Below are 9,617 nucleotides of genomic sequence, written 5' to 3'. Positions count from 1 at the left end.
CGAGGTCAATCGGAGGGGTGGGCGAGGGGGGAACGACTGTGAGACAAAGCGCTTATGTTTTTCCCGAAGTATTTGATGGTGATGGTGGGCGGGGGGGCGACTGTAGGGCGCTATCGTCCTGGCCCGAAGTATCGAGGGTGAAGTTGGGCGGTGCGGGCGACTGTTAAGGCGCTATCGTTCCCGGGAAGTATTGAGGTGATGTGTTGGGGGGCGGGGCGACTGTAAGCGGCTATGGTTCCCGAAGTTAGGTGAGGTGATTGTTGGGGGGGGGGGGGCGACCTGTAATGCGCTATGTTGGTGGTCGCGCGCCCGAGTCGTATGCGGTCGTTGTTGGGGGGGTAGCGGGAGATGGGGGGAACCAGCAGAAGGTGTCGTACCCTGCACGGAGACCTTGTGGAGGGATGCCCTCCGACGCGTCCGGTACACACCGCGCGCGTATGAGTTCGTCCCACGCGCTCTCTGTAGGTGGAGTTGTCAATTGTGCATGGGTTCGATTTCGCTCTGGCCGGGTTGAGGGGGGACTAGCGACGACTGTAAGGCCGCTATTGTGCTTCCCCGAACGTTTATCTCGCGGTGATTCGTTGGCGGGGGGGCGGGGCGACTGTAAGTCGCTATCGACTCCCGGAAGTATGAGGTGATTGGGCGGCGGGGGGGGGGGACGATTGTAGATTGTAGTGCGGCATTCGCCTCCTCATGGTTTGTGCTGAGCGTCCGGAATGAGTAGCCTCAGCGCAGTGACTCTTTGCAACACAGCGTAGGGGTGGTGGACCGAGTGATTCACATTCTGTGTCGCGACGCGCGATCGCTCCGCTTTTGGGGTAGACAGCGCGCTCGAACAGGAAGAACCTCGCTAGACGTATCAAAGGCAAGAAAGCCATGTCAGAAATTGAGTTGGAGCGCCGTGTCGTTTTATCAGCGTGGGTCCATCTGCACCTAGTATAACCACCGTTGGTATATCCTCCTCGTCATCTGCGTGATCTCTCCTAGAAAACCTCGCGAAGACCGAGTCTGCATGCAATACCGCTCGTTTTGCAAAGCGACTCGCAACGCGGATTTCTCTGAAGGGTGTAGAGTCAGACACTACTGCCAGTTTGACTGCTCAGTAGAGTGCATGTAAGCCGGCTTGAGAGTGCCGAGTGACCCATCTCCTCTACATCATATATACCTAATAATTTTTTTGTCTGACGGGTCTCATACCTTATCGACAGGGTGTCACAAAAGGACGATGCTCGCGCTCTCTCTATTGTGTGGCCTAGGCATCTATCCAGCAGGAACTTGTAAGGAATAGTGTCGTCAACAGGCTTATATAAGAACTCTATAAGAGTCAAGTGATACCAAGAGTGAGTGACTGGGAATATCGAACGCTCGACGGCTCGGAGGATGAGTCATATGCCGTACTTATACATATGTGTAGCGGAGTACCTCCACACGACGCGCGGGGTCATAGAGTGTTTCTCGTGTTGTCTTAATGTTAGTCAGCTTCCGTAAGAAGCTCTCTATGAGCCTTAAGGTTCACTCCCGAGACACTATCGGAGTAGTTCATTTACATTCGGAGAGGTCTTGGTGCTCCGCGCACGTTGTCATATCGGTTTAGGTTGAGTACAGGTCAGTGGAATATTGCCCCTGCAAACCTCTCTGGGGGGTTGATGGGTCTGTGACCGTGACGTCCTTCAATAATGCAAACTCTATATGGGGTCGCGATTGGGTGCATGATTTCCAGGGGTATGAGTACGGTGCTAGACGCAGTGTGTACAGGTATAATCATATAAATAGTTCCCCTAAAGCGCATGCTCTTATGCAGATCTAGGTGATACGCCTCGCTCCCGGTGGGTGTGAGTCGCAGTGGTACTTGCAACTGACGAAGACCGAGGTTTTGTGTGGGCCTTTTCTCGAGTAGTAGGCGAAACCGCATGTCTCTAACGTCGTAAACTCCGGACTCATCTCTGGGTGTGTAAGTTGTTTGGGTATGATAGGGGAGGACAAAGTCGGGACAATAGGTTGTGAGCTCCGGACTGCGCACAGACAGACAATGACAGTCTACTGTTAGTGGACCACAGAACTGTTTTAGCGCAGTGCTGCTGTACAGACCGACGTTAACAGCAGCCCTCTCTGTGCACACGGAAGTCGTCCGGTGATCTAACCGCCTTCTGGAAAAGCTTCACCGGTACGCAAATGCGCTTTATGACACAAGTGACGGTACGCATTTCAGATTGTTGCCGCGCATGCGTACCTGCGTACCACTAATGTGCCCCCCTGTACATAACAATCGTGCAGTGAATTGCACAGTTAAGAGGGTTTTAGCAGCTGATGGAGCAATAAGTCCACTGTCTCTTGTCGGATGTGTAATATATCATTTGTAAGTCAATAATATTTCTGTTTATCAATTTGATACTGCTTAAGTTTGTACAATATCGTAATTCTCTTGTTTCATTTCATTATTATTATTATTTTTACTATTATTGTTTCACACGTTGGAAATAAATCAAATCAAACCTCTTCCTGCTCCAGGGTCTGTATGATATCCACATCAAGCTGCAGAGCGTCCCCTTCCTGCACTGGGACGCTCCCGCCACCTCCCATTGGTTAACAGCCAGGTGAGTCCCTCTCTGAGACACTGAGCCATAATGACTGAAGTATGCAGGGTTTCATTCATCTAGTTATTACCACATTTACAGGAAGATCAGCTAAGTTACTCTACCACAGGACTTTTAAGTATGAAATCCACTCACTGTGTATATCGGTAGTTTAATTGAAAAAGCAGACACTTAATGAACCATTTCTGTGTGAAAAGGGTCGCACACTTCTCATGTTAAACTATATAAGTGTAAGACTGGCAGATTTAAGTGTGCAGACTGGATCTCTACACCACACCACCTACGCACCGCTCTCACACCTTTCATTCATTATAGTGGAAGCATAGCAACTTCTCATTATAAGAAAAATATTATACATCTACCTTGGGAATTTCATTCAATTGCCTTTCAACTGTTTTTAAGCTCAATAAGCACATTTGCGTTTCCCTGAATGATTGTTAAAATATATTCCATTCAAATACACTATAGTCTACTATTTCTTTTTCCATGTTCTCATTCCTCTCCCTCTTCTTCCCCCACACACAGAGAGGTGATGAGTGCCCCGGTCACTTGTCTGAACAGGATAGAAAAAGTGGGGACCATCGTGGACGTCCTTAGCAACACGTCCACCAGTCACAACGGCTTCCCGGTCGTCATGCAGGGCGCAGATAGTGACGAGGTAATGCATGAAGGCTTTGTTTTCTTTGAAATAGTGCAATTATCTTAGCAGGATCCAGCCATGGTGAAATGCATCTACGTGGACTGACTTTTCCCTGTCATTGTTCAGGCCTTTTTTTTTTTTAGATCAAATCGCAGCTACCCCTTTAAAGTATCAGCAGTAAATGTTGTTGTCTCTCTTAAGATGCTATTTTCTTTCCAACAATCAGCAGTTGTGCAGAGACATCTTTCAGAAAAATGCAGAAATACCAGCACCTACTGTAGAAAAATGATATACCAGAAATGCAGTGCAGACATAAGACCATGTTTGAGGAAGTAATGTCTGCAGCTCTTGCCCACTTCCTCGTCATATCGAATCCAATGTTGAATAGAAAAGATCAAAGTACGCACTCTCAAGAGGCTGAGAAAAGACACACTGGAAACAAAGTAGATAATCACCACAAAAAGTATTATTAGTTTTTGAGGAACTCTATCGTAGTACTTTCGGGATGACTCATTTTAGAGTGTTAATACTGTACCAGAGAGTTTGAGCTTCAATCTGAATCCTTATATTTCTTTAACGACACCTTTTGTTGTTGTTTACTCGCTTTCAGCCGTCGAAGCTCTGCGGCCTCATCCTACGCTCTCAGCTCATCGTTCTTCTAAGGCACAAGGTAACATCAGCAACCCTTCATATATCACTGCCATGAAATCAGCTATTAACCCTAATCTAAGTCAAAATATGTGGGTTTTTTTGTACATATATCATTATTATTTAAATAAATGTATTTCAATTAAGGTTCGATTTATTAGTTATTTGTTTATATTTGTATATTTTTTCTTTCACTTAAAAAATAATTGCTTTTGGTTTAAAGGCGTCTGATATGCTTTTTACTCTGTATGTAAAAAAATAAGTAAGAATTCATATTTTCAAATTATTCATTCAATAACTATTTTTTCTGCTTTTTTATTTATTTTAATAGTTGTTTGATATATATATTTATAAAAAAATGTGTATATATATTTCCTTTCACTTCAAAAATAAAATGTTTCACTATTGTGATGTTTTAAATAGCGTGGCTCACAGTTCCTCCTGTGTCCCGGCAGGTGTTTGTGGAGCTGGCTCGCTCCCAGCTGACTCAGAGGAAGCTCCAGCTGAAGGACTTCAGGGACGCGTACCCTCGCTTCCCCCCCATCCAGAGCATCCACGTGTCCCAGGACGAGAGGGAGTGCATGATGGACCTCACCGAGTTCATGAACGCAACGCCTTACACTGTGCCACTGGTAACACACACACACGGTTTATGTAGATGTACATAATACATGTGTCCTAAAACCAGGAAGTAAGCTGCGCTCGGGTTCGACAAAAAAGCAGTGGGATTTCTTCATAGGGTTTTGGAAAATAGCTCGAAATAAGATCTGTGGAAAACGAACCTGTTAAATGCACGTTTTGTTTTTGAGTATTAAATCTAATAGATAGATTTATGATTGTAGAGTAGACATGTGGATATTATCCGGCTGTGCATTTATCTAACAGGTTCGTTTTCCACTGACCTTATTTTGAGCTATTTTCCAAAATCCTATGGAGAAATCCCATTGCTTTTGTTGTCAAGGGAACCCGAGCGCAGCTTACTTCCTGGTTTTAGGACGCGTCACTGCACCACTCTATGGCACAAGTTTCAAGGCTCTTATTGTCATGTAATTCTTTGGTCACAGGTTCCTCCGACAGTGCAACACAATAAAACAGTATATAATATATAAAATCAAATAGAATATAATAGAAACAGAATATAATAGAAACAGAATATAATAGAAACAGAATATAATAGAAACAGTGCAGAATAGTCTATATACAGTAATTGGAATATTGATATATGAGTTGCAAACAGATGAATGTCATGTATGTTCAAAAAGTTCAGGTGTTTAACTCCCCATGGCCAACATTTATGTTTATATTAATACATAACTTTTACAACTTTATTTAAACTAAAATGACACGTTGTGTTTGCAGGACACTTCTCTTCCTCGTGTGTTTAAGCTGTTCAGAGCGCTGGGACTCAGACACCTGGTGGTAGCGGATGATGTGAACAGGGTAAGAGTGTGTGTTTGTGTGTGACTTAATGCATTGCTTGATGTCATGATCACATTCTTGTTGCTGACAATTATTCTGACTTCACACATTTGGTTTTCAGGTGGTCGGTCTGGTGACTAGGAAAGATTTGGCCAGATATCACCTGGGTAGTCACGGACTGGAGGAGCTTCAGCTGGCCCAGACATAGTACACACACACACACACACACACACACACACACACACACACACACACACACACACACACACACACACACACACACATCTATGAACTATGTCCACCTGATGCCTCCTCAGATGCTATGCAGGACACTATCCACGGCCGAGAGGTGTCCGTTACTTCCTGAAGCCGAAATGTTCACCATGAAAAAACGTGTGAAGTGTTAGAAAAATACACTTAATTGTAAAACTAGTGTAACAATTGGATGAAGAATAACAGCCCTTTACGAACAGATTCGTTCTGTTCAATCCATTTGAAATGCTTTGCTTTCAACAGAATACGTTATCGTCTCTGAGACATTAAATGAACCCTAAGAACGGGGGCTTTGGTACCCTTGTTTTTTTTTTCTTTTACTTGTATGCAAATAATGTCTAATGGATGGAAAAGAAAAAAAAGTTGCCTTATCTGAGGATTTGTATTTCGATTATGCTTTTCAAAGACCTCTTCAAAGACATTTTACGTACGTGGTGAAGTTAAGTTAAAATCCCTCTGCTTCATTTAAAAAGGAAAAGATCTGCACATGTCTCTCAGTGTTTCCTTCGTGTTGTTCTGATATCACTTCACATATGAATCAGTTATAACATTGATTATTTACATTTTTTGGATTGGTTTGAAAACATGATTTTGAGCAAGGGTTCATCGTATAATAACCGACCATTTACGGTCTTCTTCGGCGATGCAGGAAACGTTTTTATTTTTCGGCTATTGTGTAGTTTTGCACTGAGCGAATGCTGTTATTTATTGTTAATGTATTTTAAATGTGTGATTTGGGCTCACCTATGCCCAGTCACATATCCCAAGACACCTTTAATAAGACATAATGGTCACCTATTTATTTTGGAAACGTGTCATTTTGTCGTTGGAGACAAACTGGAGATACAGATCTCTCCTTCTGTCAGCTTTACTGAGCATATCTTTTGTACTACTGCCAGTGAAAACGGACTGAAACTCTTAGGTACCATCATCTTTTTTCAGAAAATCTCAAAATGTTTGCACTTTGGTCTACTACTGAAAAGAAAGTGTCACTCGTGAACTCCAAATGAATGTAAACCGTTGTTTATCACATGAACTCTGTTTAAACCAATCAATTTACACAATAAAAAAACTCAGATTTAAAAATGGTCAGTTTGTAAATCCAACATGTTTTCAAATATCAGTGTTATTTAGTTTTCTCCTTCGGTTTGTTGTCTTTGTACAGTTCTAGATGTTAAAATATGGACTATGCTCAATTTCATAACCACTGGATAAGCCTTTTGTGAATTAATAAAGTTGAAATCTATTGTCATTTTATCTGTGTGTCTGCTTGAAAAAACATTTTGAAATCTTAAAGCAAAAGAGTCATTTTACTTTCCTCTGTGTGGATTTAAAGTGAACATAAAAGTATTAAAAGGTCTGGCAGTATCAGAAGTGAGCAGAGGATAAGAATCTTCCACAGGGGGAAACAGTATATCATATGTATAGTATAGTTCGTTTTTAATGATAATAGAAATCAATGAAACACTTACTTAAACATAAAACGTTCATAAATGGTTACAACAGATGAATTCCCTGAGGAAAGATGTCACGACCACTAACGGTAAATCATTTTAAAGACACCATCACTTCTCTCAGTGTCCACTAGATGGCAGAAGAAGGACAGATAAAACACTTTCTGGTTGTTCACACCCACAGACGCCAAGTTCCTTCAATGCAAAGCTACATTACATATTTGTATCACATGTATGTAAAGAAGTGATACATGTGTAACCTACCAATAGGAAGACAACATGTGCATGCTTTGACTTTTCACACGGAGAGAAAGCATGCACATGTTGAGAGGAAACCGCATTTTCAAAAAACCACCCGTACGAACAAATGCCAAACTTCATTGCATCTCATCAAAAGGTGTTAGTCTGTGGAATAACTGATGCACTCAAATATTGTACAAGTCTGTCTAAACTGAAAGTATTATTTAGGAACCAAATCATGAATGGTTATGAACAGGACCTGAAAAATCCCATTTGTTATTTCTTGTAGTTGTAAAAGTAATTTATTTCTGATTGTTTTGTAAAAAACAAACAAATTAACAATACAAACATGTCGCCAATGACGATGACCTAATATTTTATTTATAAGGAAAATGTATGCTAGAGGGGGTAGGACCAGAAAAGTGTTTTTAAAGCTTCTTCTCGCCCCTGTTGAACATGACAGGGACTATTTGAGAATTATTATTCTTTATTTTTTTTGTGTACTTCGTTATAATTATGTGTGAGAAAAAAAAGAATATATATATATATTATTGTTGTATGTTTTGTTTCTGACATGTAAAAACTGTTTATCATCAGTTGTGCATATTATACGGTCTGTCAGCGTGTATTTGGATTAAAGTATTCATGATGCAATTTACAAGATGTTTTAGGGCCAAATAAAAACTGCTACTCAGAAGTCAGATCGATAAGGCCGTGCATCCAATACTGTGGTTTTCAACATATTTTTTCCCCATATTTGTTGGGAGTTACATTAGAAAAACAACACCTCTCTTATTTCTGTATGATAGATATCTACAGACAGCAGCCAATTAGCTTAGCTTAGCTTAGCTTAGCTTAAAGAAACAGCTAACTAGGACCTGAAACATCTCTGTATATCCTGCTCATTCTCAGGTTCATAGTGTCTCTACCGTGACATGTCTCCATGCTTTAATGTTCAAAAAGCTCTTTATTGTTCTCATACTGCTTGTGCTGCAGCACCTCTTTTCACCCTCTGTCTGAAACCAGAGCCCAGTCTTCCCTAATCTACATCGTTTATGATGATATAGTCTGGTTTTGTGTCCTATTATTGCACGTAAACCCTCTGAATCTCTTCCCCTGCCTTTGATACATTGATTCAAATATAATACTCACTCATCGCCTGACAAGAAAAGCTACGTACTCATTCCTTCATCCCCTGACAAACGTGATTACCACCTCTGATTACATTCATTCTTGTCAATCTTTCCTCGTCAAACACCTTTTGTATTTATTCATTCATGGTTGCTCGGCGACTACCTTTACCACATTAAATTACTTTTTATTCCCTCTGAGAATTAGTGTTTCAGTCTGACTCAATCAGGCGGTTATGGTTGAATGGGCTCCAAACGGGTCGTGTTCTTCTTTCCACATTAAGCCGAGATAAATGCCTCCCACCCAATGTGCTGTTGGAAAACCGCTTAGACCGTTATTATACATACAGCCCAGGTGTATAGCTTACATACTGTATCTGTGTGTGAGCCTGTGTGAGAGAAAGCAATTACCAGAGCCTGAGCTTAATGGAATAATTTACCAAATCAATGCAGATTACACTTGCAAATCCATTTGATATCAGTCCCTGAATTCAATTTGTGTTGTGTTACTGTATGATAATTGGTTTCGCTCGGTGGTCAGTAGCACCCTTGCACATTTTTGAGATGACAGGAGACCCTTTGTCGAAAAAATTATAATTATAAACCTGATTTTATGGATAGAAAGAGAGATAAATAGCTGACAATTTCACACTTCCTTGTTATTTGTACACATTTAACAACAAATATATGATGTGTTAAATCTGGGATAGGCATCTTTGGACCAACTGGCAAGAGCAAGGTGTCTTAGTTTTTTGTTATCACAGTATTGTGTTATATAGGTTTTAAATGGTATGCAAAGGCTAAAATACCAAAGTTCCCTTGTACGTGATAGGCAAAGGGGCGGGACATCTCTAAGCGGTTGACCAATCCCAACAGAGCAGGCCAGCTAACCAATCAGAGCAGACTGGGCTCTGGTTTCAGACAGAGGGTGAAAAGAGGTGCTGCAGCACAGGCAGTATGAGGAAAATAAAGAGCTTTTTGAACATGAAAGTATGGAAACATGTCCCAGTAGAGACACTACATACTGATATGAACCTGAAAATGAGCATGATAATATATCAGCGGAGCAGATCCTTGGCCCGCGCCTTCAGAGCATTTTCTCAGATCTTTCCCAGTTGAGTAAGAAATGTGGGTTTGCATGGCTGAACCCCGAGAGGCTCCTTATACTGAGACACTCTTTATGACACCATCCTTGCTCAAGCGCACATTTTATAGATGC

General features: G+C 41.5%; 1 protein-coding gene across 1 annotated transcript; it reads left to right on the top strand.

Annotated features, from left to right (window-relative positions):
- The first annotated feature begins 2,487 nt into the window (after positions 1–2,487).
- Positions 2,488–6,831, top strand: LOC104943115 (H(+)/Cl(-) exchange transporter 7-like). The gene is made up of 6 exons (XM_010768434.1): positions 2,488–2,594; positions 3,120–3,252; positions 3,845–3,904; positions 4,338–4,514; positions 5,242–5,322; positions 5,423–6,831. Exons 2-6 carry the CDS (start codon positions 3,127–3,129, stop codon positions 5,507–5,509), a joined length of 531 nt encoding a protein of 176 aa, XP_010766736.1. The 5' UTR covers positions 2,488–2,594; positions 3,120–3,126; the 3' UTR covers positions 5,510–6,831.
- The last annotated feature ends 2,786 nt before the right edge of the window (positions 6,832–9,617 follow it).

Source organism: Notothenia coriiceps, unplaced genomic scaffold (assembly GCF_000735185.1).
Source record: "Notothenia coriiceps isolate Sejong01 unplaced genomic scaffold, NC01 NC01_scaffold00005755, whole genome shotgun sequence".
NCBI classification, from domain to species: domain Eukaryota; kingdom Metazoa; phylum Chordata; class Actinopteri; order Perciformes; family Nototheniidae; genus Notothenia; species Notothenia coriiceps.
Note: the sequence above shows the minus strand (reverse complement) of the source record. Positions and strands in the feature narration are given on the sequence as shown.

Coding starts and splice junctions, on each gene's coding strand:
- LOC104943115 (XM_010768434.1), top strand. CDS start 3,127: ATGAGTGCCCCGGTCACTTGTCTGAACAGGATAGAAAAAGTGGGGACC. Junction 4,515..5,241: donor CGCCTTACACTGTGCCACTG/GTAACACACACA, acceptor TTGTGTTTGCAG/GACACTTCTCTTCCTCGTGT. Junction 5,323..5,422: donor TAGCGGATGATGTGAACAGG/GTAAGAGTGTGT, acceptor TTTGGTTTTCAG/GTGGTCGGTCTGGTGACTAG.